The sequence below is a fragment of the Filicampus tigris genome, chromosome 4 (genome assembly GCF_054856515.1).
Source record: "Filicampus tigris isolate MCC_2025a chromosome 4, RoL_Ftig_1.0, whole genome shotgun sequence".
NCBI lineage: Eukaryota > Metazoa > Chordata > Actinopteri > Syngnathiformes > Syngnathidae > Filicampus > Filicampus tigris.
The window spans coordinates 19,495,953-19,522,655 of NC_141220.1; the positions used below are offsets into that span (position 1 = coordinate 19,495,953).

A 26,703-nucleotide genomic window follows, 5' to 3' on the forward strand; every position below is an offset into this window, starting at 1 on the left:
AGTGTGAGTTCTACGAATCATTGATCACATGTCCATCCATTTTCTACAGGGATTCTTCTCATTAGGGTCAAAAGTAAGCTCCCACCTGACTTTGGGGGAGTGGTGGGATAGCTCAAATGGCTAAGAAGAGTTTGACAATTTGATCCGTTTGTGGAGCGACAGGAAGCTCCGTAAGACTTGGAACGGAAGTTTGCCACTTGACAGGTGCTACCATGCTACAAGCTAATAGCCGGCTGTATTATCCAACAAAAAAATACAATTTTATGCCTGAAGTGAGAAATATACAGTGGGTGTTTTCGTCGCCTTCTTTGAACCTTCTTTGCTAATATTTATCTTTAACTGCAGTAGGTGAGTGAGGATTCTAATTGCGTACGAAATATTTGATGTGATGTGATGTTAGCTCGGTGGCTAAGATAACTTGTCAACATTGCATACAGATTATTTCAAACAGCGTTAAACTATATTGGTGCGTTTTATAAATGAAATCGGCCATTAATACCATCACGCCATTGTTTAGTTCATTGGAGATCCGGTGTAGCAGATTGTTCATATTTGTTTTCTTTTTGTTTTAGCGAGGGATGGCAGTCGAAAAATTTGTTTCAAAGACACTGGAACTTCTCCAAGAAGAGAGGGAAGCTGAAATAGAGGAAACCAGGTTTGTGAAGAGAACCTAATTGAAAACAGTTTATAATACAGTATATCTGGATCTTACCCTTGCGTTTGCCTCCCGAATTAAAACACATCACCCGTACTTTTAGAATTTTTTTAGGTACTTTTTCTCATTATTTTTTTTCAGGATTTTTTTCCCCAGTACGATGGGTTAGTGTAGTGGTTCCCAAACTTTTGGGGCTTGTGTATCCCCGGATTTTTTTGTCATAACATGAGTAACCCCTCACTCATACTTTTTGATGATTCTCCAAAAGTAGAACATAACCCAAATAATATTGAATACTGAGACCAGAGTTGGTGACCCCCGCATTAAAAACTCTAAAGTTCCCGGAGGTGTGAATGTGAACGGTTGTTTGTTATGTGATCAACTGTCAACCAATCAACGATGTACCCCGCCTTTTGCCCAAACTTAGCTGAAATAGACACCAGCTCCCTTGCCACCCTAATGAAGACAATTGCAGTAGAAAATGGATGAATCATTTTGTCTACTCTCCTCAGGGTTTGGAAAGAGAACATCTCACTCAAGGAGCTTCAAAACAAAGGAGTATGCCTGCTAAAACTTCACATTGGAAGCCAATCCACAGGCCTGTACGGTCGAACAGTTGTTGTCCTCGAGCCAAGAAAGCATCTTGGCCTCTCATCTCTTCCAAGCAATAGCTTTGGACCTGGTAAGTTGGAAAAAAAATCATGCTTTACATTTATGGTATTACAATTCTGGTTGACTTCATGTACCCTTTGTCACAGGGGATATCGTTGGTTTATATGACTCTGGTGGATTCAGCGCAGCGTCACAGATCAGCACCGGCATTGTGACACGGGTCAGCCAGACGTCAATAAGTGTGGCTTTTGACGATTCAAAGGATGGGCTCAGTTTTGATGCAGAGGCGCTGTACTGTCTCTTAAAGTTGGCAAATGATGTAACTTATAAACGAATGAAAAGGTAAGCAGCGCAACTTTAATGTACATTTAAAATGACAACAGTGTAGTTGTGTCACATATGAACATTTTTGTGCTTGGCAGGGCTTTAAATACGTTGAATGGATACAGCAGTGGACCGTCTGCAAATCTGATCAATGTTCTCTTCGGAGAAGCCAAACCTTCTTCTCATTCCCAGCCACGTAAGTGACAACAGACTTACTTCGAGACGTACGCATGTCATGTCTTGCCTATAAAATTCCAGTTACCCAAATTACAAATGACAAGGGTACGAAGCGCACAATATTGACAGCTTGCACAATGAAATCCAATTCAAGAGCTGTATCAGGTCATCGGAGCGATATTAATGTTCACATTCCATTGGCGCTGTCAGGAGAAATGCTCCTGTAATATATACTGTTGATTTCAAACTTTATGGTTTGTAGTGGTGTAGAAATACACTGCATCAAACTAGAAGGGGTGCCTAATGTTTTGACACTCTGCAGTAGCTCTTTAACTTATCTGCGCGGTAAAGGCAACATTTTCGATACAGCTCTTGTAGTGTCTGTCTCAGTGATGCTTCTTTTATGTGCTCTTCTTCCGAGGAAACGTTTTACTTGGTCTTGTTTTCCATTAGATGAGGTCAAATTCTTTAACTCCAACCTGGATGAGTCCCAGAGAGAAGCAGTGACTTTTGCTCTGTCTCAGAGGGAAGTGGCAGTGATTCATGGACCTCCAGGCACTGGGAAAACCACCACAGTTGTGGAGGTCATTCTGCAAGCTGTCAAACAAGGCCAAAAGGTGCAACAAAACGCTTTTGAAGCTGCCCACAGTTGTATGAACAAGAATATCGACTGGCTTGTAAAGCATCCCACTTGATCCAGAGTATACTTTTTTGTGCAGGTCTTATGCTGCGCCCCTTCGAATGTGGCGGTGGACAATTTAGTGGAGAGATTAGCCCGGTGCAAGGCCAAAGTTCTGAGGCTCGGTCACCCTGCCAGACTGCTGGAGTCGATACAAAAGCATTCGCTGGATGCCATCCTCGCCAAGAGCGACAACGCCAACATCATCGCCGACATCCGCAAAGATATTGACAAAGCTTTTGTAAGTACGGTATGACGGCACAGGTCTCGTTCAGTGAGCTACCTCGCCGACAATTGTGGTGGTTGTTCAACTGAACCTTGAGTTTTTAAGGGTTGGAAGGCGGCGAGTGAAGTGATGACACAATCACATACAAATACGTCGCTCACCAGTCAGACTGAATAATTTTGAAAAATGATGTAATTGTGACTTAATCACAAAAGATAATGAGTCTGCTTTTAGGAAAGACTACAGAAATCAGAGAATTACTATTGAGAGACTGAAATCAGAGGATTTTGACAATTTTAAGTGAAACAATAGACGACTACCCGATTATTAAAATTGTTGTCGATTAATCTGCTAATCGACTACTGCAGTTGTCGATGAATCCATTAATTTTGACACCCCTAACTGTATATGTAATCCTCTCAGCTGGGAATGAAGAAGAACAACGAGAAGGGAGAACGGGGCAACTTCAGGAGAGAAATAGGCGAGTTGAGAAAAGAGCTGAAAACCAGAGAAGCCACGGCTATCGGCCAGATTCTTAAAAGTGCTGACGTTGTGTTAGCAACCAACACAGGTTAGTCAAGTAGCCAGTTAGCAAATGTCACCTGGTTGCCATCGTGACAATGACCAGAAGCCGCTCATCCGTATCTGCAGGTGCGTGTGACGACGGGCCTCTGAAGTTCCTCCCAGCCGAGCATTTCGATTGGGTGGTGATTGACGAATGCGCCCAGTCGCTGGAGAGCAGCTGCTGGATTGGTCTGCTCCGAGCGCGCAAGTGCATTCTGTCAGGAGACTACAAACAGTTATCACCTACCATCAAATCGCATGGGTAAACTTTTTTTTTTTTCCCAGTATTGGACATTTGTTCTGTCATAAGATTCGATTTTTATTTATCTTTTTCAATCCTGATATGATCCACGTTGTTTTTACGTGGTTTAGGGCGGCTTCAAAAGTCTTGTCTCTTAGTCTAATGGAGAGACTCATCCAGATGTATGGAGACTCAGTTGTGCGCATGCTAACAGTCCAGTACCGCATGAACAGTGCCATCATGGAATGGGCCTCCAAAGAGATGTACCACGGAAGATTGACGGCACACAGCTCAGTGGAGGCGCACTTACTAAAGTGAGTTTCAGCTCCGTAAAAAAGAAAAAAGAAAAAGCGTAATAAGTATTGTACTTAAATAAATGTCACACACAGAGATCTACCTGGGGTAACCTGTGTTGAAGAAACCAGCACACCACTCTTTCTTATTGACACAGCTGGCTGCGGTTTGACCGAAATGGAGGTGGCAGATGAGCAATCCAAAGGCAACCAGGGTTAGGATTTTCGACTTAATTTGACTTCAAAAAAATATTATTAGGTCACTGACAAACTTTTTTTCTGTAAAAAATTACAATGTTTTACTGGCAGCGGTGACCCAGTACAACACTGTAATTTCTATATAATTTATCTATTAATTACTGTTTATGGTGATACAGTAAAATACTGTCATTTTATTTTTGCAATAGATATTTGTATTGTGACAGTATGTAGACTATATTATTATTTTAAATATTGTATTTTTCAGAATTTAAAAATAAAAGCCCCAAATTAAGAATCTTTAAAAAATACCTCTAATTTGCATTTTTTGGACCATTTAAAAGTATTCCCACTTTAAACTGTTCAGCACATCCATACCGCATTTTTTTTTTCAAAATAAAATCCCAAAATTAAGTTTTGTATGTGTTTTTGTCTAATTTGCCCAATTTTTTCGACCGATTCACACCGTTCCAACTGTAGACTGTTTAGCTCATCCCTGCCACAATTCTTTTTGAAATTTCAAATTAAAAGTCCAAAACAATCATTTCAGCCATCTTGATCTTTTAACAGTGTCTTCTTTTTCTTAGGTGAGGTTGACATCGTAGCGCTGCACATTAAAGCCTTGACTGACGCTGGGGTGAATACCAAAGATATCGCCGTTATTGCTCCATACAATTTGCAAGTAAGTTCTTTTAAGATGTTCTTAAAATAATCCCAAGTGGACTCTTGTCTGTTCAACCCTTATATTGGCTCCCACCACATTGTGAAGGTTTAGCAAACGTTTTGGACTGAGTTTACTTCTTAACACCTGATGATAGTTTTAATGTGTGTACCTCTGTGAAGGTCGACCTCCTGCGTCAGAAACTTTCCGCAAGGCATCCGGACCTGGAAATCAAATCAGTGGACGGCTTTCAAGGCAGAGAGAAAGAAGCTGTGGTTTTGACTTTAGTCCGGTCCAATCGGAAAGGTACGTTTTCAATTTGCCGTTGGTGCTAAGCCTCCGTTATGAAATTTGAATTAAATGTGATTCGGACAATGTTTCTACTTCCTGAATGCAGGTGAAGTTGGATTTCTGGCGGAGGACAGGAGGATAAACGTGGCTGTCACGCGTGCGAGGCGTCACGCGGCCATCGTGTGCGACACCCAGACGGTTCAAAATCACACTTTCCTCAAGACGCTGATCCATCATGTCACTGAGCGCGGCGAGGTCCGAACGGCGTTTGAGTACCTCCGGGACATTGTCCCGCAAAATTACGCCCGTGACCACAAAGACACAAACCCTGACACTTTGACAACACAGAAAGCTGAGGGAAAGAAAGCCAAAAGGGTTCAGAAGAAATCAAGTGCAAGTAGCGCAAACGCTAATAAACGCAGCAATCCCGTAAAGTCTTGTGTATCGGCGCTCGCTGACGAGGAACAGGAGAAGGATCGCGAAAGTGAGATCAGAGAGACGGTGGAGAACTTTCTGAAGAACCTCAGTCAGAGCGAACTCGACTTCCCGCCGTCATTCAACTCCCACGACCGCCTGCTGGTGCACCAGATCGCCGAAGAGCTGGGCCTCGCGCACCAGAGTAAAGGCGAGGGGAAAGACCGCTCTATCACCGTCTCCAGGCCAACAGCTCAAGAGGAGGAGGAGGAGGAGGAGGAGGAGGAAAGAGAAGAAAGTGAGGGAACGGCAGCTCCCCAGGAGCAGGACACTCCTCGACACCCCCCGAAAGAATCATCATGTCGGCCTCCGTTGGATTTAAAAAGTTTACATATAGAGCGAATGAAGAGGGAACAACAGAAAAGGGACGAAAACGCTCGACAAAAGAAGCAGCAGAACCCGGTTGATACAAAGAGGTCCGCTGCCACGAAAGGTTGGTAATGAAAACATCTGCATTTGTACCTCGCCGAATTTGTGCCAACTGTGGTTTGCCCGCCCAGGAAAGAAGACAACCAAAGCAGGCGCCTGCGAAATTGCGGCGGCCGCTTCTGCGGGCGACGACTTTGACGCCCTAATCAGCGCCGTGGTGAGGGCAGACAGCGTGTGCGGCTTTGTCAAGTGTAAAGCCTCCGTGCTCACGCTTGGACAGCTTTGTCTTTTCTGCAACAGGCAATATTGTCTCAGTCACCACATACCAGAGGTAAGACGCAACAAGAAATCTCAAACCGTGAGTAGATTTTGCATAATTCTAGATAGGAAGGTGTTTGAAAAGCAGTTATGGAAACAAAGTTTGAACTTTATGGCCAAAATGATTAGGGCCCGACAAATTTCTTTTATTTGAGGCAGATTACGATATTTGGCAGAAAAAGGTTCCGATAACTGATTATTCAGCCAATTATGGGGGATAAAAATACATGAATAAGATAAGTTTTTTTTGGTCCCTTAACACTTACAACTATAAAGATATGAATTACAGTCAGAATATTTGACTGCTTTACAATCCTTTGTCCTTTAATACTGTATTTAACTTGACAGTAGAGAGGAATTTTCAAGTATACAAACATGCAAAAAAAAGCATGAACTGATGAACTTTGCTCTATATTTAGGCCATAAATGTATGCAATACATAATCAGCATAATGAGTGAAGTTACTGGCCAAACATGATTTATGCGCAATGACCTTTAACGTGTTAAATCACATTTCTTCTACGCCATGATTTTCTTTGCCATGAACTAAGTGATGACTTCAAAATACGTCATCTTTGACAGAGTCTTATTTGAAATACACGATGTACTGATAGTTCAGATGAAACGGGAGCATTTTTTTTTTTAATGCACACTAAACATGAATACAAACCTTATCAACATATACATACCGATATTGCATCTTCACGGGCATATGAGTCAATGGAGAAGGATGCAATTCGCACAGAATAACCTTCTGTCCTGTCCTGTCCTGTCCTTTACTCCCTGCCGAAACCTACTGAACAGTGTTTACTGTTAGGTGAAAAACTACAATTTTATCTGCGCTTAATCAAGAAAACTGCGGCCGAGAGTATTACTGTTTTGAAAACGCCTAATATTGGCTGATATAATTAGCCAGCCGATTAATCGGTCGGGCCCTAATAAATAATATACATTGTATGCTATGTGTTGCTGGCATAGATTGATGAACAAAGATATATTAGTTGGAGTCAATAAGAAATATATATATTTGGACCAATCAAGTGCAATTGGATAATTTCCCCTGGCACACTTGATCATTTTAAATGGCAGATGGTTGGGAATCACAGGTCTTGCTCAAACAAGATTTCTTCATTAACCATTTTAGATTGGTTTCCCAATGCTTTTGAACGACATAGTTTTACCATTACCGACATTTGTTCAGGACTTCACCTGTTTGTATATTTTAGGTGCACGGCTGTGGAGATAAAGCCAAGACTCACGCTCGAATACGGATAAGCAAGGAGGGAGTTCTGTACGCCGGCAGCGGGAAAAAAGACAAATCCATGGACGCCAATAAGAAAGCTTATCTACAAAGGAAACTGGACTCTAAACTCAAAGATATGGCAACACAGAGGAAAACAAAAAACAAAGAGAAGGATGGTTAACAACTATGGAATAAAGTGGAGTCGGTCCTGCCGAAAAAAAAATGTTCTTTTTTTTTTTTCCCTCTTTTTATTTTGTAAACAAGATAGATACAATACATTGAACAAGGGGGTACATTCATCCACGTGAAAACAAAATAGAACAAACAGGAGAGGAAGATAACTAATGTACGCAAGCACATTGTGTCGCAAAGACAAAGCTAAGCTGGTGGATCACGGGAACTGCAGACGTGCAACTACAACAACGGTGTCACCTTCACACTGTTAATTATCACTTTAAGTTTGCCAAGTTATTTTATTTTTTTTTATAAAATGTCAGCTCTGACTGGTAACTCCCATTTTCTTTCAGACTACAGAACACCAAAATCCACCATTATTTATTGTGGACGTGTGAACCATGTTGAACAGACGTCAAGAGTTGAGAGGTAGTTTAATCTTACAATGATGTCAGCAGTGGAGAAATGGATGAAGCAAAAAGCTCCACCATTGTGCTGAGGAGAACTCATCTGTTTTGGTTTCATCTGCCATACTCGTGAATAATGAGAAAGAAAAAAAAAAAATCATTTTTCACTGTTAAATGTGATTGATCATGCTGCACTTTTAAATGTCAAATCAATGTTATATTTATACAGATCAACAAAAGTACAATCACTGGTCACAAAATTAGGTACACCAGTGAAATCGAAGAAAGCAAATAAAATAGGTGTATCAAATACTCTGCCCTTACAAAGATAATATTGCTGTATTTTTGGCACTGCTAGATGTATTATTACAGAGGTGTTTTTCTAAAATGTTAAGTGAAAAATGAATAACAAATACATATTTTCTGCTAAATAGTAATATTACAGGTACTGTATATCGTAGCTGTCCTGTGAAAAACACTTATGTCCATTTTTTTTTTCAATTTTCCTATTTTTACATGAATGATGTTTCCGTGTTGTAGACACCTCATTGTGAATTTTTTTGGGTTTTTTTTCCCAAAATTGGACATAAGTGATTATTCGTTTATTCCGTGCTTTTGTTTGCTATTCTATAGCCAATGAAACATGCAACTTCTGACATGCAGCGTTCTCAATACTACAAAAGCTCACCATTCAATGAATGCCTATTTACAAAAAACTCAAATAAAACTACACGAAAGCAACCACCAGATTCCCTGTTCAGCAATCTGTGTCCTTCCCCTGATGTCAGAAATGTGGACAAGAAAAAGGAATTTCTGTGAAGAACACACGCGTACGTTGATCCGGCTCCTTAATGTCAAGGAGAAAACAGCTGCGTACACTGTACATGTTTTGTAAAGACAGTCTTGTTAAGTTATTGCAAAACATCTCCCCTAACTTAAATGTTTACGTTACCATTATGTACAAGCATAAAATACCACGATATCAAATTCAGGGGTGGCTGAATAAAACATAAATATGCATAAAGTGTAAATAATGCGCAAGAAATCCTTATTGTACATTACCTATGCATGAGTTCATGATAAAAGTCCAGTGTACGGTCCACATGCTTTACTACTTCCTGTCACTCTGCAACCAAAGGCCAAAGACTCCGGCCTGTATTAAAATGTGGCAAATGGCAGTTTTACCTACACCGTCCTCTTCAGTCACTTCCAAACTGATGCCAGTAAAGAAGGTGAGTGCGTCCTCAAGAGTGGGGAGGCCCGCTTCCGTTCAGCATCCCTCAGCACGGGGCCACCAATTAGACCCCCGTCAAAGATCGTCATCTCTTCCCCGACGCTGCCCGCTTCTGTCAAGGCCGGTCGGCAGCACGTGAGGCATCAATGCACCGTGTTTGGAGATCCGTAGGTCCGACGTGGCGGCTAAATCACACGAATCCTGGCTTCATGGAGTTCTTGAAACACTTGGGACAGCCTTTTGTCCCGTTAGTCTGCAGACACCTGGAATAATAATTAAAAAAAAAACAACAACAATGTCATTAAAAGTGCTCCCAAGGATAAACGAGAACAGTGAATCGACACCAAGCTTATTATGGTTAAGGAAAATTCATGAAATAACTAAAATTGAAAATACATTTTTGTAAATGAAATCAAATAAAAATTTGTGTTTAAAAAACAAAACGATAGCTAACTGAACTAATTAAATATTCTGTAGGTATAATTATAGCGAAAACATCCTTTATTGTTATCTTTGTCTATTTCATACATGAGCTTTCAGTGTTCATTTTAAAATCTTTTTATTTCTGTATTACCGTAGGGCCATACGGAAGAAGGAACGTTGAACAATCATTTGAGAATTTCAGTTTACTTTATTACACAACACGTACTGTGAATTGTTTTTAATCTTGTACTCAACAAATGCTGCACATACTGTATATACAATATATATATGTATATACACAAACTAATACTAAAACCAACAAAAACACTGAAAATTTCCCCACTGTGGGACCAATAAAGGCCTTCTTATTCTTAAAAAGTCTTTTTAAAAAAACAACTCCTCCAAAAAACGAACCAACCTGCTCAAAAAAATTATCAAAAGTAACTGAATTTGAAAAACCCAAATCAAAACCAAATCAAAACAAACTATGATGAAAAATCCTGATGTATTACAATTCTGATCGATACTCACTTGAGGTGGAAAATGTGGGAACAGGGCAAAGCCTGCAGCTTTTGGTCCCTGTCCCCGATGGACTCGCCACACATGCCGCAGTAGAGCTCCAGCTCCTCCACGCACTGCAGGAACTTCACCACCTGCTCGCGCAGCTCCTCCTGTCTGCCCTGACTCCTGTAGATGCCCTCCCTCAGGCAATGGGCCTTCAGTGTGCACAGCTTGATGCGCAAACACAGCCAGGTCATCAGCGGAAAACATGTGTACTGCCATTTTGCATTGTGTGTGAGGGCGCATCACAAACCTTGTTTCCCATTCCATCTGCCAGGGCCTGCGCTCGCTCTAAAGAATCCAGAGCCTGGAGAATATAATATAAAATATACATACATAATGTGTACACTCACACATTATATATTAGGGGTGTGCATCTCGCCAACTAAAGACGATTCGATACGTATCTCGGGTGAGATACAATTCAAGAACGGTTCGATTTTAACGTAGAACGATTCGGTTGTAGAGTACAACGATTTGGTTCGATTCAGTGGCATTATGTTTCAATTTGATATGGTACAGCTTAGTTTGAGACAGTATGATCCAATGAGTTTCTTGTTGTCTTTTACATAAAAATCAATGAACTTGTCAGTAAATGTGGCATTACAAGACAAATCGAAAAAATACCGGTATAACAACGTGCAGTATTTTAAAGTGGAACGATTTGATTTGCTTTCATTCGTTGTACCTGCATCTTTTAAAACAAAACCGATTTTCAGATTCACATATTTTCTGTTACGCCCCAATACACAAATACAAAAATATATATCGCTAGCGTCGGCCCGAAACCTCCTATGTCACAATTTGATCAATTAGATATTTTTTCACAAATCTAGACTATTAGTCAGTCCACATGGGTGGGTGATTTTTTTTCGACACCAACGATACATAGGCAGACATAATGATCATCATGGTTTTTATCAGTTTGTACTGTGTATCTAATGTTTTGCTTAACGTTTTTGTTGAGCCTATATATTACGTTTGTTTCATACCCAAATGCGACAGACAGCTAATTAATTACCGCTCTATAACTACTGCATTATGTTCTAATTTAGGCACCTTAACATATTCCTTCAGCTGAAGCCAACACTTTGCCACTGCCAGCTGCACGTGGGACTGTCCAAATCGATTCCCAATCTCAGTCATGATACCCAATGCCGACTCGTACCGAGGGAATGCTTTCTGAAAGGTTCAAAAAGACGCAATTACAAGCGAGTTCAAATGTTTCGATCAAAGCTCATTTGTCAGATAGAAGACAATCATGGGATACAAATGATAGCTACTTACATCAAAGTCACGCCTATAACGATGTATGTCTGCAAAGTTCAGCAAGCACAGTGCCTGTAGAGGACGGTCACCGTGCTGCAGAGCAATTTTCATCGATTCCTGTTGAAGGAAAAAACATTGGAGGGACGAGACAAGTCCATCACTGAGCTCTGCTGTTATTTAAAAATGGCAACATATGCAGATAAATGAACTGGGAATGAGAAGGGCAAAACATTTGGGCATGAAAACAACCGATAATGCATTCAGTCCTGTGTTTGAATTCATTTATATACTGTACACTTTTTGATCAGATATTAATGCTCAATTATGATTGACATTTTTTTGCTTCAGTTTAATGGACATTATGCACGTCCTTCTGGTGTTCGCACCTCGGTCCCATGGGACAGTATAATACAAGACATAGAGACATTCTGTACATGGAGATAGTCTCAGCGCCTCAGTATGGCACTATTTGTCGAGGATAAAGAATATATGCCTGTGTGTATTGGTATAATATCTTCCTAAAAAGGTTATCATGCGGCGAAAAGGACCAGGGGCGGAGCCATGGGTGGGCCTGTGCACACCCAGGCCCACCCAGACCGACAGACGGCCCACCAAGTGAGATTCATGAAAAAATATATTCTTTTAAATTATTAGTAAATTATTATTCAATTATTTAATTTGTCTTTCGCTGAGTTTTTTTTTATTTGATTGAATATTAAGAATGGCATAATTGTGGTTGTCTAAGGAAGATCTGAACTTCATATTATTCAGTTTGTCATTTTATTTGAATATACGATGTGTTGTGTATTGTCAGGCCCACCCTGATTTTTCCAGGCCCACCCATTAGCCATGTTCTGACTCCGCCCCTGAAAAGGACGCTATTCGTTGTTCATGTGTACCCAATGAAGTGACCAGTGAGTGTATGCTGTATATTTGACCGAGCTCGATAGCTAGATATTCGCCTTATAATTTACATTATACCCCCCAGCATGTTTTCAAAAGACTCCTGTGAGATATGTTTCTGAGCTCACCTTCGAGCAACCTCCTGTGCTCGGTTAGTCTAAATAGGACAGGATATGTAAATTGTTTGGCTAAATGCGTTTGCTAAATGTAATAAATCTGGATAGCATCCTGCTATTTTGTTACTGGATGTTTGCATGCCAAGTCAATAACATCAAGTTATTCCCTGCCCCCTTCCACAGCACATAATTAGAACAGAGAGCGGAGCCTGAAGGCCCTCTCTTCATTAACACTTTAAACCAGCGCCTCTGTGGGCATATTTTGGTCTAAGGTCTAGTACAAGACAACTGGTGCTCACACCTGTCAGCAACCAAGCGTCTACTGTATCTACAGCTTTGACATCAGGAAGGCCAAAGACCTCACTTGTGACATATTTACCATGAGCAGTAGTGCAATGTCACAAAGTAAGACTTCTTTACTGAACTTAAATTCCCTCTAAAGTGAAAATAAATGTCTTGAAAATTTGACACATCACAGAGAAGAGTGTTGTTAACAACTCTGACAAATTTGAATGGTTGAAAAAAAAAAAAAATTACACTCTCCTCACCCTGTCTTTTTCTATGCGACGGGTGCACATTCACAGCTGACAACGAGGCACCCTAAAAGAAGCTACATCAGCCTGAAGCCCTGGTCCACTTGCTGGCTTTCAAGTCGGACTAAAAAGTCCGCCCCCAAAGGTAAGCTGTATTTTCAGGGTGTAGGCATAGCTAGCTAGCTAACAGCACATCACAGCTTGAACTTGATAACCGTGCTTGCAGCAATTATCTTCAAACGTATTATGTATTTAGATGCTGAATCAGTACCTTTACTTTTAAGTATGAGTAGGCTACATGTACATCAGTACAGAATTTAAGTAGTGTTGCCACCCGTGGTTATGGACAATTCCAAATATCCGGGCATCTCTGGTAATACCCACGATGCAACGTTCTTTAGTCGGTGAAAACAACCCACAGTATTTTATTGCTTTTGCCTGTGACTAGCATAAAAAGTTCACAGAAAATCATGCCCTGAAGTTGTTGTGCGGTTTATATCCCAACCATAACATGATGGAAACTAAGTTATCATTCCATATTTCTGTGTGGACCGTGAACGTCGGAGAAAGTGGGTAAAAGGAGTGAAGGGAGTGGGACTGGACGGTTCGGAACGGAAGCTAACCAAAACCGCAGTGCTTTGTGGTGAGCTTTTCTTTCATCCAACTAACGTTAGACCAATTTCGTCCGATTTCTGTTAAAATCGCACTTTTGCCTCAGCAAGCAGATTGTTTTAGTAGTCAAACAACATTTCATCACATTTTGAAATCAAAATAATCCTCACAAATCAAATGACAGCGACCCAAAATTCAATGCTTTTAACTGACTTGACCACCATCTTGGCTTGTGAGGTCATTTTGAAAACACCTATTTGTGGATTTTTTTTCTCATATATATATATATATATATATATATATATATATATATATATATATATGTATATATATATATATATATATATATATATATATATATATATATATATATATATATATATATATATATATATATATAAACAGTTCCTATCTTCCATGAATAGCAGGGGTCCACTGTACCTCACAGCATTCCATGGCGTCCGGAAGGCGCTCCAGCTTCCTGTAGGCCACCGACATGTGGTACTGACTCATGGCTCGATACTTGAGGCTCCAACCTTTGCCGTAGTCATTGACGAGCTCAGCTGCTTTGCAGGGGAAGAACAGGGCTTTCTCGTAGTCCTGTGGGGGCACACATTTTAAATGAATAGGACAAGTCGAAATATGTCAGCGACCAAATAAAGAAGCTCAAACTGTGCACTTTATTTGGACGTGTGCATAAAATAACACGGGAATGCATTCTCCACATGCCACATGATCACAATGCCATTGAAACCAATCCTCCACGGGAAGCTGGGGGATTACGCTTACAAATGTCTGATGTCAAGGGTACGCCATCACGCCCCCTCCCACACCCCAAAGCAGGTCCTCATGACTGACAATGCCCACTATTGCATGAGCTAACAGTTGGTCATGTTTGGATGCTCCACGGTGTTATCATGCTCTGCAAATACACATCCGTGGACCTAGTGATTGCACAATCAAGTCGCACGTGCCACCCAATGTCAATGGGCCGCGGCTGCTGTTTCGCCAAATAGTAACCAAATAGAGGCCAGCATGGACTCTCACGTTATTCCACAAACAAAACCCAAAGAAAAACAGTAAACACTAAAATGACATACTAAAAGAACAATTGCATAACAGCCATTGCTCAAAAGAAACTTGAGCAAAGAACAAAATCTGAGCTACTATTCCAGCACTTATAGAGCGCAATCCCAAAAATTCGTACGATAACCAAATTTTCTTCAGTGTCACAGGACATCTAGCAACTTGTTTTTTCTTTTGGCTTTTTTCAAGTACTCTGTCATGAGAGACCTCTGTCTCTGAATATTATATTATACATATATATATATATATATATATATATATATATATATAAGAATAAGAATAAGAATGCCTTTATTGATCCCACAGTGGGGAAATTTTCAAATATATATATATATATATATATATATATATATATATATATATATATATATATATATATATATACCTGTATATACGTATTACTGTACATATATACAATCATACATACACGCACATCAAGAGACGTACGCACGCACAAGCATATACATACATATATACAGTATACGAATATATATACAAATATACACACACATATATGTGTATCTATATATAGATATACTGTATGTGTATCCCTCCCTCTCTCTCTCTTTCTATATATGTATCTATATGTACATATATGTTTACATATCTATATCCCTATATTGATGTATGTGTATCTCTCTCTCTCTCTCTCTCTATATATATATATATATATACATATATACATATACATATACCTGTATATATATACAGTATATATATTGTACATACACACACACACAACAGATAATGAAAAACTAAAAATAAATACATTTTATTATTTGTACAGCTGCATGATATTTATCATAAATCTCACAGTTCTACATGAATGACACAATGTAAGACAATGATCTAAAATCTTAATAGTACAGTAATGGACTTTTTAAGTATTGAAAATACCGTGACACAAGTGTGAGTGACCTCCCATTTGCGTTACCTTCAGATGGACGTAAATGTTTCCCAGACTGCAGCAGACTCTGCACTCCAGCATCTTGTCGTCATTGTTGTGCGCGTAGCGCAGGGCCTTCTCGTAGCTCTCCAGAGCTTGCTGGAATAGGCTGAGTCCCAGGAAGGCGTTGCCCATGCTGAGACATACCTGCCCATTGAGCTGCAGGCTGACCGTGGTGCCTTGCATGTTTAAGCAGGTCTTACAATACGAGACCGTTTTGTGGAAGTCGCACAGCTTCTCGTTGCTCCGCGCCAAGTTCAGGTAACCCTCGGTCAGGTAATCCGGGTCCTCCATTTCTCTGGCCGTGTCGATTTGATCCAAGGCGTACTGCGAAGAATGTACGATGTAATTACGCCAACACTACTTTAAAATGATTCTCCAATTCGGTGAGAAGTGAGTGGCGCTTGAGTCAGGCTGATTATGTCAACAAGACACACCACACCGACTATCGGATTGCAGAACACTTATTTACTCTGCATTGAGCGCAAGCCACACATTGAAGTGGCGCTAAGAACGTATAACCTTTGATCCGGTACCATTTAAAAACAACTTGCGCATCTTGAAAATGCACAATTAGTGCAGAGTCGTCCCGATGACACACTGATGATATTCAGAGGCATGCGCTCTCGGAATTATGTCATACGAGATTGCTGGTTGCGTAACACAGATTACAAACGAACATCAGTTGGATTTAGCGTAAATGTTTTCAGTACGACTAAACTTACATGTTACCAGCCACTTGTCGGTGTTGGGTAGTCTTACCTTGAGCATATCTTTATATTTTCCCATTTCCGAGTGAGCCGTGATCAAGCATCCCAAAACCCGAAACTTTCCTCCAGGATCCGAGGTTTTCTCCAACACTTTTGTCCACACTTGCAGAGCTTTGTCGGTCTGGTTGGACTGGTACAGCCTCAGTCCTTTCTCTATCTGTTGCTTGGTTTGGTCCTGGCCCATCTCTGTATTGAGGTGCCTCATAAAAATATTCATTTGTTTAGGCCACGGGACTTCGGCGGGGCAGCAAGAAAGCAGATCTCCGCCATGCTGAACACTGAAGATCCCCTGAAGATGATCCCCTGAGAACTCGGTGCCAGAAGGCCTAACACATCCAAGTCTCTCAACTCCGGCTGCGCTGGGACGGAAAGGAAACTGGATCCAACAAAGTCGAGAGCATTATCACCAGTGGCTTCGTTGTAAACCCAAGGGTCAGGCAAATATCTTCCCCAATTAACTCTGCAATAATCCCCCCTGAGCATGAAGCATTTTAAAGTTCTTCCTCGGATTTCTGTCTGAAAAACTCTAAAGAAACACGTTTCCTAGCCGAGGGCTAGCAGTGATATCCCAGAATATCTACTCCCTCTACACCCGAGCAAAAGGAATTCTCAGCACCCCTCGGTCCAGCCCCCTCCACCTTCCTCGTAGTGCTGGCGCTACAGCAGATGTCCTTGTCACTCCAAACCATGTGTCCCTTCAGGAATTCTGCTCTGTCCTCAGCAAGCAGCCCCAAGGTCACTAGAGCTCCTAGCGATCCACCTTCACACTAAATACCGATTTCAGCCAGTCATTTAACATCACCCGTCTCAGGATGACCAACACAACAAAGTATATCCGGCGCCCACGTTGGACAATGGAGTGAGGTGCTCTTTTATTTCCCAGGGCTCACACAGCCCCCCCCCCCCGCACGTGAGACGACGATCTGGAAAGTCTAGAAACGGGAGTCCTTATGGAGGCGCATATGTGCTCCCAGAAAGCCCCACCACTCATCTCAGCGTCAGCAACTGACGCTTAGAATAGTTCACAAAGTCTGACATGTAACTAGGCTTGGGTTTCAGCTGCACAGCCTCCTGCAGCACATCAATGGGATCAAAGTCGTGGCCTCTCGGTAGTAGATTTCTCTCCTTCTTTTTGTCCACCAAGGACACAAATACCTCCGTCGCTCGCTTTAGAAAAAACATCTCCAGCCTGTTCCGTCTGTGCAGCTAGACGGCCATTAAAAGGGGGAGTCTGTACTTTTCAAAAAAATGTATCACTTTTGGTCAATCTGACCTGACAGTAGTACGTCAGGAAAATGATTTGTGAGAAAATCAGCCCACTTTGGTCGCATCTTGCACCGCTATGATTTTTAAGAAACCACCACATCCAAGGAAAACAAGCAGAGAAGGCGTGACCGAAGAGGTTTAAATTCTTAGCCAACTTTTCGGCGCACTCATAAGGTGCGTCCAAATTCGTAGGCTGCGTCCTCGAGGACCCTTCGCACGCTGGGTCCTTCGAAGGCTCCTCCGCATGTAGCCTCTGTGGACTACATAAACGGTGGCGAATTCAGACAGCCCAAGCGTCGAAGAAGAGCAGAACGATGTACGCTATGAAAGCGTTCTCCGAAGAAGCCTTCGCTCAGGGCCCGCGTCTGCATAGAAAACAAAGGCCATGTGAATTTGGACACCGGCGTGCGGTTGAGGTACACTGGAAGTTGCATCATATGGCCTTTAAATTTGGCCTTTGGAGGACGAGCCTACAAATTTGGACGGCAACGGTCGGTTACTGGCACTGGCATAACCATAGAGCCTCACACGTCCCTCTGAGCTTGGACTTGAGGAGCAAAGTTGAAACGATATTGGAATATCCACCCCTAGGAAATATAAAAATGCTCATCCCTCGTTTGCTAACCACTGGGCCGAGAAAAACAACAGAAAAAGCAGAGCAAAGCACCTCAGAAGCGACACAGAATTAGCAACATTTCTGCTCGACAGGTACGTTTATCACCTTTTTGGTTTTTAATTGAATGTACATTCCCAAAAAAACAAATACAACTTCAGACCGACAACATTTAGTGTTAAACACCACATTACAAAAAAAAGACATTCTACCAATGTAGCAGCTATGTGGCTAATGTCCTCTTGTTTACAATGCTAATGCTAGCTTAGTACTACTAGTGATGCTATTTTGTTGACGCTGTGGATAGCGTTCTCTGTGACTATTTATCACGACTATGCACTTGCGCCCGAATGCCAGTATGCCAGATGTGTGAGAGTCGCACATCAGTAAGGTGAGAGTACATTCAAATCTTGTCAGCAGTTTTAAAACTAAAGTCCCCATTTAACAATTTGGATGATACCGTGAAAGAGCCCCATTTATTGGGGGGGATACAGACCAGACCAACAAGCAATGGGTAAAAATCTGTTATGTACAGAGACCATATAATACTCTTTTTATTTTTTTTTAAATATATATATACTGGTAGTTTTAGCACCCCCCACATACTTGAATGCACTTAAATTTATGAAAACAAACTTTGTAAACATATTGTAGTGTCTGTGTGTTCGATACATGTGCCATTAAGAGGCAGGGCCTGGTGGAGTGTCTTGTGTCATTGGTGAGTCTGTGTGAGCGTCTGGGTGTGAGCTCTGGCTGACAGCAGTCAGAATTACAGTAAGTAAACTGTAAAAAAAAAAAAAAAAATTACAAGACAGAAATCATGATTATATGGGGGATGACACTTGGGTCAAAGGGAAAGAAAACGGTCTATTCATGTTTGTATTGTATACATACTACAACTCATTCACTACCAGACATTTTCAGACCCTCTTTTGTCCTAACGTTTGAAAAAAAATTGAAAAAAAATATAAATAAATTCCTGGGATTGAATGGCTGGACTGTGAAAAGACAAGTAAATTCATCCACGGCAATGAATGAGTAAGGAAACATAGTCACTTCTTTGCAGCTGCCATCCTGTCTCTTGTCTATTAAGGGTTCACATTTTTCACGCAAACAGTGAACCTCATTATAAGGGGGGTAATGTTGAGTTGCTTAAAGGCATCCCTAATTACTGTGATAATAAAACATCAGTGGAGAAAGTCATTTCACAAAAGCTATAAGGCAAGAAAAGTTGAATTAAAAAAGTGGCATTAAGTCGCTACAGCAATATATTTGACCTGAAACACAGTACATAAAAAAATACTTTTGTAAGACAAACACATTTGAAAGGTTTAAAAAAAAAAAAACAACAACCAAAAACATATCCTGTTATATGTATGCACATCAATATTTGACACTTAAGGAGCTATGAAACATTTGTTTACGACGAACTGCACAGTAGCAAAACGTTTATACTTAATATTAATTGCATGCATGTGCATGAATAAACATACCGGTGCGCTCGTCGCTGGTTACGCTGTGGCGACTTTTTGCGTGAATCCTCGCCAAACACATCCACAATGACACAAGCGCTAATGCAAATAGCTGGACTGGTGTTATAAATAGAGAAACTTGCTTGAGTAAAAACACTAGATGTTGCCTAAGGTGGGAAAAGACCATTTGAAAAGGGGCCATCTCCAAAAGTCAACTGGGATAGCTTTCAGGTGACCCAGAACATGGTAAAAAAAAAAAAAGTGGCTAGCCCAAAATGAAGCTGCGTTCACTGTGGTGGGTTAAATTAATAGGCCGAAGACAAAGTTTGTACAACATTAATGGCTGGATCACCTTCCTCTCCAAGCTTGCATTTATGAACCCTGTTTGTGAACTGGTGCATGCTGGGAAAAAGGGCTTTCCCCAAACGGTTGCCACAAAGTTGGAAGCATTCAACTGTCTAAATCGTCAAAATCCATAACACTGATGAACTGATTGAAGAGGCGTGTCTCAACAGTTGTGTCCGCACTGTAAATGTACATTCAGAGCAAGAAAGAAAAAAGGTTAGGCCAAAACAAACTGCCAGTTTGTCAGGAGGATTTTTAGCCCTCTGATGACGGAGACGACAGACGTGGCCGGGTTGAACTTTAACGTGTTCGCGTTGCCTTTCTTACACTTGTCCCGAAAAACGTAGATGCATCCGTTACAGCTGGCCACTTTCCAAAGCGAGGGTACGCAGCTCCACGCTTCGGGGAAACGCAGGCGGGTGAAGCTCTCCAGCAAAGGATTGTAGCAAACTAGCGAATCTCCTTCCGCCACGATGAAGATGACGTCCATGTGGACGGCGGCGTGCATGCATCCGGCGAACGGCAGCATGTAGGGTTTGATCTGACAGCTCTGCGACGCCGTGTCAAAACACTGAATGAGGCGCGACGGCTTGGTGAAAAAGTCCATGTCGTTCTCCTCGCCGCCGAGCAAATAGATGGTACCTCCCAAGTTGACGCCGGCGGCTCCCGAAACCGCCGTATCCAGCTGGCTGGTCTCCGTCCACATGTTGTCCTTCACCGTGTAGAAGATGACGGCGTTGGACAGCGTGTCCTGCAGCGTCTTTCCGCCCAGAGAGTAGATGGCGTCCTCGCTGGAAACTGACACCATGGTGTGGTGGAGGCGGTCCCTGGGCAGCGGCGCGCAGCGCTCCCAGTCCATGGTGTGCATGTTGCACTTCCACATGCGCCGCGGGATGGAGCCGCCCACCACGTAGAGGTCACCTCCGTGCTTGCAAGCGGCAGTGATCTGGTGACAGAGGCTGTTCTGGCCGCTGACGCTGATAGTGTCGTCCTCGTCGCAGTGAAGCGAGACGGCCAGAGAGTGAGTCCTTGTGTCCTCTTTGCCGATCAGATAAATGTGAACGTTCTCACCGATTTCCTAAGGCCGGAGGAAGAAAAAGACTCAGAAACAGAAACCGACAACTCGGGCCAGACCATTTGGATATTAGGCCTTTTCAAAATAATAATAATTGGCTGGAGTTTTGTTGAATAATCAACGATATAATCGTGCGTTCTTATCAAACAGTAAACACTGTTCAAGGACATGACAGAATGTTATTCTGTGTGAATTACATCCTTCCCCATCATCGCATTTGCATAAGTACAGTATTTTGATAAGACTATTATTACAGTTACGCTATCATAATAGTTCAGACACGGACATCAATAAAAAAGTGAGCTTGAACATTTTTGAGGCATTTAAGAAAATCGTGCTGAATCTAACAATAATATCAGTCATGTGCTGAGTGTTTTGTATGAAATCGTACCTTAAGATTTTCTTGGAGAATACAAGCAAACTCCTCTCTTTCCACCTTGTTGTGATTTATCCATGACTCGATGGCCACGGTTGGATTCTGGGAGCTTGGAACTCCATCTGGAGGGAAAAAAAACAATCACTTTGATAATATAACATTCATTTGAAGATGTGGTCTTTGTTTTTATTGGTTAAAAAAAAAGTTGATTCTGTAGGTCCATGCTACGAATGTAATGTGATGTAACACACACTTGGAATAAGTGAGCTTCAATTTTTCAAAAAACACATTGTGTCAGAGCACGAAGCAGTATTACCTTTGATAATGTCTAAGAGCAGACAGAGCGGCAGATTGAGGAATTCCTCAGTCAGATGAAGTTGGGCCAAGTGGATTTTAGCGCAGTGTTTGGCAGATGTGTACAACTCCTGGTCACTGTGCCTGTCTGCAAGCCACATCACCTGGGCAAGGATATCATCACAAAACATTAAAAAAAAAAAAAAAAAAAAAGTGTCATAACAACTATCGTTTAACTGGTTGGCCAATTTTATTTTATGATACTAGCCAATTTCAAAATAATACAAATCGGCCGGATTTAAATACCAAGAGATGCTCTCTCTCTGTCTACTTCACATTCCTTCTTTTCTTGTAATTAAATTAACTTCAAGAGTTTGGGATTTTGGAGAGCTTTAACATATTACACATGAATAAACCTGACTAAAGATACAGCGGAACCATCTCAAATCAAATCATAATCCCACTGAATCGAATGGAATCATGTCACTTGAAGATGGACCGTTCTGAATGATATTGTACACCATGTATCAAGATACGTATCAAATGAAATCATCACTTCATGGACAATTGTTGTTTTAAACGTTACAAGACTCCAAAAATATTTTTTCATATTAACTACACCTTTTTAAAAAATAATCGGGTGTGTAATTCTTAATAATATCAGAATCGCCATCGGTAAAAAAAAAAAAATCCATTTATCAGTCAGCCCCTGATAACAACCCAGAGAAAACCAACTCACCTGTAGACAATTCTTCACCTCCACGGTCCGCGAAAGAAAGCGAGAACATTCCTCAAAGAGAGCCGTTAACTGGTACATATCAGCCATCTCGTAGGTGTCCTGCAGCTCCTCCACCCTCAGTTTAATGGTGCCGTGGTAGATGTAGTCAACCAGCAGCTGGAAGACAGCAGCGCTTACATCCTTCAGTTCGATACAGCGGTTGTGGGACTCTTTGAGGTTGGAGGTGAACATGGAACGGAAGAAACTGCTCTGCGCCGACAGCACGAGTCGGTGTAAGTGGAACTCTTTGTCGTCCACCGTGACGGTGACGTCGGCAAACAGGCCGTCTTCCAGGCACAGGTCCATGATGCTTTTCACCACTCGGCTGGAGTGGGAGCGGTCGGTGAAGGTGTAACCCTGGAAGTAGTTCTCCTCTCCCCCGACACTGAGGCCCCCCTCCTCACTGGACTCCATCTCGCCTGGCTGGGCAAAAATAGAAAGAAATAAAAAATTGCATTCACTCCCAGGTTCATTTGGATTTATTCGGTCATTTTGTAAAAGGTCTGCGCGCATAACATGACTGAAAACAGTGAACACAAAACACAGAATTGCTATTGAAACAACCAGAATGTGGCTCCAAATAAATGGCGATGAGCATAATTTAACTAAAATTAACTCATTTTAGGTCGTGACATGAACTACATTATAAAAAAAAGACAGTATTTAGATGCTAAGTGATCTGCCAGTAATGCTAACGTTAGCTGTTCTGATCGCGTTGGCGCGTGTTAGAACAGCTCCCTGCACAGCGCAGAAAATAACTCATCCGTCAGTTGACGTTTATTAAAAATATATTTTCAACGAGATATTAGCTTAGAATAATCATATTAAAACAGGACAATCACCTTTAACCACTGTTGCAAGGAGCGAAACTGCTCATCCGAAGTAAATAAACTTTGCAAGGGTCAGCTGATCATCGTCTTCATCTGTTTTGTGTTTCCAGATAATCTAAGTACGATACTGCCTCTTATAGGTCACAAGTATATTGCAGGAACCTACTCGAGTTGCACAATTACATTTGGATTCATCCCTAAATCTATGTACAAATACGTTTGCTGCTTTGATTGTTTATACAACATTTTGTTGGGCTCTTTTGTAGGGATTTGGTATGATTGGAAAATATATATAAGGTGACAAAAGAATGAACTTTCAAACCCTGTAGTGTTTAAAAGGGGAACATTTTGAAGGACTGTCGCTTCATAGAGTGGATTTAAAAAATGTATATCTACATACCCATGTTCAAATTTCAGATTTTGTGATATAAACAAATGAGACCAAGATAATCCATGTAAATCTTTTTTCCTCCATTAACGTGACCTAAACCTGTCATCAACTCAATCAATCGCATACCTGTCACACCCGGAGCTGTACTGAATCTTACAAAAGTTGTAATTTGCCCGTACGTACATATATAGGTATATAATCTTACACATTACACATTATTTTCGAATGTCTGCTGTCACATGATCGGAAATCAGCTTTTAAAAAAAGTAAACATGCGGCTTGCAGGTACAGACAATTCCCAATATCCTAGCATTTCTGGTAATAATCATGCCTAGTAGTCGTGCGGTTGGATCGTCCAACCATAACATGATGGAAAGTAAATTACCATTCCATATTCACAATAAAATGGGATGTACTTAAAACAGGTTACACCACAATCACTGTGTGGACCGTGAACGTCGGAGAAAGTGGGTAAAATGAGTGAAGAGAGTGGGACTGGATGGTTCAGAATGGAAGCTAACCAAGACTAAGAAGTTTGTTTTCACTGACTTAACCGCCATTTTGACTTGTGACGTCATTTTTAAACGTAAACTCGTCATTGTGGCAGTTTGTACGTTAAAAAAAAACAGCTTTTGCGTGACGTGTGGGTGTGTTGTGCGCAGGCGCCAGGACTCGCGTGGACCCGCGAAGAACCCTTGTCTCCCTCTGACGTGTGTTGTTGGGCTACTGGGCTCCCCTTTTCGACTACGTTCCAATTCTGGCCTTGGAGAAAGCTCTCCCCTGGGTTTCCCGACTGCAGTTAGGCGATAAAAACAGAAACGGATAAAATACTGATAAAAATGACATTGGCCGTACAGATTCGCGATGTACGGCGTACATGTACGTGTTTGAAAAAGTGTTTTCAATTCCAACTTTAGAAATTACGCCGAAAGCGTACAACAGGTATGCAATTGAAAAAAATCTTTTTGAGAAGGGAAGTAAAACATAAGTGAAATATAAATATAGTTGTAAAAGTGTACACACTGATTTATAAGATGTGGCTGTGTTCAGAATTAATTAACTAATCATTTTCCGCATGTGTTTGGGAGACTTTGTTACAATGAAACCAACCAAGGTTGAACCTTTTGGTCATTTCTGAAAGCTATGTTACTGATCACAAAAAGAACATCCTACCTACAGTGAGTGGTGGCATGCTTTGGGGGTGTTTTTCTTTAGCTGAAGCCTTTACCCATTAAACATCCGCCATCGTCAAAGTGGAAGAAATCATGAACATTTAAAAATATCAGTCAGTGTTATCGCAAAACCTTCAGGCTTCTGTTAGAAAGAAAAAGAAAAGTCTGCTAGAGCAGCTGAAATGTATATTTGGGGTTAATCAGAGAGAGTTTATGGTGTCAGATGTGTGCCGACTCCCATTTCACCTGTGTTTAAATATGATTGCTTAATTCTGAACACAGCCAAATCCCTGTTATAAGATATACAGAATATAAGGGGTGCGCACTTGTGCAACCACATTATCCCTGTTGTTTATGTTTTTTAGTTTTTCTTTTGTTATATATGTAACTGCAAGTACAAACGCTCCAAAGACCCAAACTATTCAAGGTAATAAAATAAGAAAAATTAAAAAAACGTTAACACCACACCGATTTATACCTGCATGGTGTCATGACTCAGAAAAGATGATACGATATGTATTTCAATACATGCGACAAGAAACAATTTCAGGTACAAAAATGCCGAACCAATCTTCCGATTTAAATCGTTTTTTGCTACACTGTGACCTGTAATATATACGTACGTACATTCATATAATAGTCGAATATTCTTAAACTGTATTTGCAGAGTAATAAGGGGGTTATTTAGCTTCTGTTAACTGTGTTAACCTTTCTACCTTGATCACTTCTGCAGGATTTAAAACACATTGGATCAGAAAGAGCAAGATCCGAAATATTGCTGTTCCACATCACGGCCATCTGGCTTTGGATTCCTTTTTCCATGGGGGGAAAAAAATGTGTGGTATTTTGACAGAGTTGCCTCTGCCTGAGCTCACTAATGGACAAGCGAGAAGGGAGAAGGATGCAGTAGTGCCATGTTGGAAATGAAGAATGAAGATGAAAGTCCAATTAAGAATTTGGCAGCTGGTCATCATGTGGATGTGTTTCGAAAAAGCACTACTACAAGGTAAGATGGAGAACAAGTGTAGTGTAGTAGTTGGAGTTTACTGTGCATGGCTAACCCCATTGTTAGGGCGTGCTGGTTTAATGAGACAATCTAAAGTCAAATGTTCATGCACGCACCACCTTTCTTTATGCGTTTTGAAAAATGTATATATTGTTTTGAAATTCATTTCGCAAAGTTGTTTGTGTTTTCTGCTTTAGATGCATCTGCAGGTAAAAGTCCAACTGGCTCGTCAGTTGCTGATGCAAACCTGATGTTCGAGGTACCGTTGCCATGCATCAGTTCAGTGAATATAAATCACAACACTCTGCTTCCATTTAAGACAAGCTGCTTCTTAATCCCTGTTTGCAGATTTTGCTGGGTGGAGTGGAATTCAACCAGGACAATAACATTTTCCTCCTTGATGAGGAGATGGCATCCATGAGGTCTGGGCGGGCCTTCCTCTCTCAGATCAACGACAACATTCCCAGAAGTCTGAGTTCCATGCAGCAGATGGTGGACATGCTGAAGAGTCGGAGGATGCAGCCGCTGACTCGGGATCAGTTTGAGACACTGGTCTTGAGCACGGTGCTCTCAGCACACCGGGCCGGGAATCAACGCCAACCGGAGGACCGGGAGGCCTGGGGGGAAGTGCTTCTGCAGCTCGCAAATGTCACAGTGCATGAGCTACGTGGAAGTTACCTCTTCAGTTATATGTAAAAATATAAATGGTATGCGCATGCGCAACAA

At 41.3% G+C, this 26,703-nt stretch overlaps 4 protein-coding genes across 9 annotated transcripts; 2 read left to right on the forward strand and 2 right to left on the reverse strand.

Moving 5' to 3' along the window:
- The first annotated feature begins 10 nt into the window (after positions 1-10).
- Positions 11-8,647, forward strand: ighmbp2 (immunoglobulin mu DNA binding protein 2). 4 transcript variants are annotated; one of them, XM_086027981.1, is made up of 16 exons: positions 11-73; positions 573-655; positions 1,168-1,337; positions 1,414-1,609; positions 1,690-1,787; positions 2,222-2,385; positions 2,488-2,688; positions 3,097-3,244; positions 3,325-3,499; positions 3,610-3,792; positions 3,868-3,986; positions 4,557-4,651; positions 4,813-4,936; positions 5,028-5,828; positions 5,896-6,095; positions 7,309-8,647. In XM_086027981.1, the coding sequence occupies exons 1-16, from the start codon at positions 29-31 to the stop codon at positions 7,504-7,506; spliced, it is 3,000 nt and encodes a 999-aa protein (XP_085884107.1). In that variant the 5' UTR covers positions 11-28; the 3' UTR covers positions 7,507-8,647. The 4 variants fall into 4 exon arrangements, 3 of the variants coding, with proteins under 3 accessions (XP_085884107.1, XP_085884109.1, XP_085884108.1); XR_015086457.1 differs by having other exon boundaries at positions 52-73; positions 5,901-6,095; positions 7,309-7,456; XM_086027983.1 differs by having other exon boundaries at positions 54-204.
- Positions 8,648-9,299: 652 nt separating this feature from the next.
- Positions 9,300-16,576, reverse strand: rapsn (receptor-associated protein of the synapse, 43kD). Its single transcript, XM_086027988.1, has 8 exons — positions 16,352-16,576; positions 15,578-15,916; positions 13,999-14,157; positions 11,412-11,510; positions 11,184-11,306; positions 10,378-10,431; positions 10,095-10,294; positions 9,300-9,403 (listed from the first exon to the last, which is right to left on the reverse strand). Exons 1-8 carry the CDS (start codon positions 16,574-16,576, stop codon positions 9,331-9,333), a joined length of 1,272 nt encoding a protein of 423 aa, XP_085884114.1. The 3' UTR covers positions 9,300-9,330.
- A 1,758-nt stretch (positions 16,577-18,334) lies between these two features.
- On the reverse strand, positions 18,335-23,638 carry kbtbd4 (kelch repeat and BTB (POZ) domain containing 4). Of its 2 annotated transcripts, none has more exons than XM_086028222.1 (5): positions 23,421-23,638; positions 22,540-22,997; positions 21,823-21,964; positions 21,522-21,628; positions 18,335-21,133 (listed from the first exon to the last, which is right to left on the reverse strand). In XM_086028222.1, exons 2-5 carry the CDS (start codon positions 22,990-22,992, stop codon positions 20,273-20,275), a joined length of 1,563 nt encoding a protein of 520 aa, XP_085884348.1. In that variant the 5' UTR covers positions 22,993-22,997; positions 23,421-23,638; the 3' UTR covers positions 18,335-20,272. The 2 variants fall into 2 exon arrangements, with proteins under 2 accessions (XP_085884348.1, XP_085884347.1); XM_086028221.1 differs by having other exon boundaries at positions 22,540-23,001.
- An 823-nt stretch (positions 23,639-24,461) lies between these two features.
- LOC147148843 (protein FAM180B) lies at positions 24,462-26,693 on the forward strand. Of its 2 annotated transcripts, none has more exons than XM_086028973.1 (4): positions 24,462-24,741; positions 25,825-25,977; positions 26,175-26,236; positions 26,326-26,693. In XM_086028973.1, exons 2-4 carry the CDS (start codon positions 25,902-25,904, stop codon positions 26,671-26,673), a joined length of 486 nt encoding a protein of 161 aa, XP_085885099.1. In that variant the 5' UTR covers positions 24,462-24,741; positions 25,825-25,901; the 3' UTR covers positions 26,674-26,693. The 2 variants fall into 2 exon arrangements, with proteins under 2 accessions (XP_085885099.1, XP_085885098.1); XM_086028972.1 differs by lacking the exon at positions 24,462-24,741 and adding an exon at positions 25,188-25,521 and having other exon boundaries at positions 25,705-25,977.
- Positions 26,694-26,703: the final 10 nt, after the last annotated feature.

Coding starts and splice junctions, on each gene's coding strand:
- rapsn (XM_086027988.1), bottom strand. CDS start 16,576: ATGAATATTTTTATGAGGCACCTCAATACAGAGATGGGCCAGGACCAA. Junction 14,158..15,577: donor ACATTTACGTCCATCTGAAG/GTAACGCAAATG, acceptor GTGCCCCCACAG/GACTACGAGAAAGCCCTGTT. Junction 10,432..11,183: donor AGCTGAAGGAATATGTTAAG/GTGCCTAAATTA, acceptor TATATTCTCCAG/GCTCTGGATTCTTTAGAGCG.
- kbtbd4 (XM_086028222.1), bottom strand. CDS start 22,992: ATGGAGTCCAGTGAGGAGGGGGGCCTCAGTGTCGGGGGAGAGGAGAAC. Junction 21,965..22,539: donor AGGTGAAGAATTGTCTACAG/GTGAGTTGGTTT, acceptor ATCCTTGCCCAG/GTGATGTGGCTTGCAGACAG. Junction 21,134..21,521: donor TTCTCCAAGAAAATCTTAAG/GTACGATTTCAT, acceptor CTCCGGCCTTAG/GAAATCGGTGAGAACGTTCA.
- LOC147148843 (XM_086028973.1), top strand. CDS start 25,902: ATGAAGATGAAAGTCCAATTAAGAATTTGGCAGCTGGTCATCATGTGG. Junction 25,978..26,174: donor CGAAAAAGCACTACTACAAG/GTAAGATGGAGA, acceptor TTTCTGCTTTAG/ATGCATCTGCAGGTAAAAGT. Junction 26,237..26,325: donor ATGCAAACCTGATGTTCGAG/GTACCGTTGCCA, acceptor CCCTGTTTGCAG/ATTTTGCTGGGTGGAGTGGA.
- ighmbp2 (XM_086027981.1), top strand. CDS start 29: ATGTCCATCCATTTTCTACAGGGATTCTTCTCATTAGGGTCAAAA. Junction 1,610..1,689: donor ACTTATAAACGAATGAAAAG/GTAAGCAGCGCA, acceptor TGTGCTTGGCAG/GGCTTTAAATACGTTGAATG. Junction 6,096..7,308: donor TCAGTCACCACATACCAGAG/GTAAGACGCAAC, acceptor TGTATATTTTAG/GTGCACGGCTGTGGAGATAA.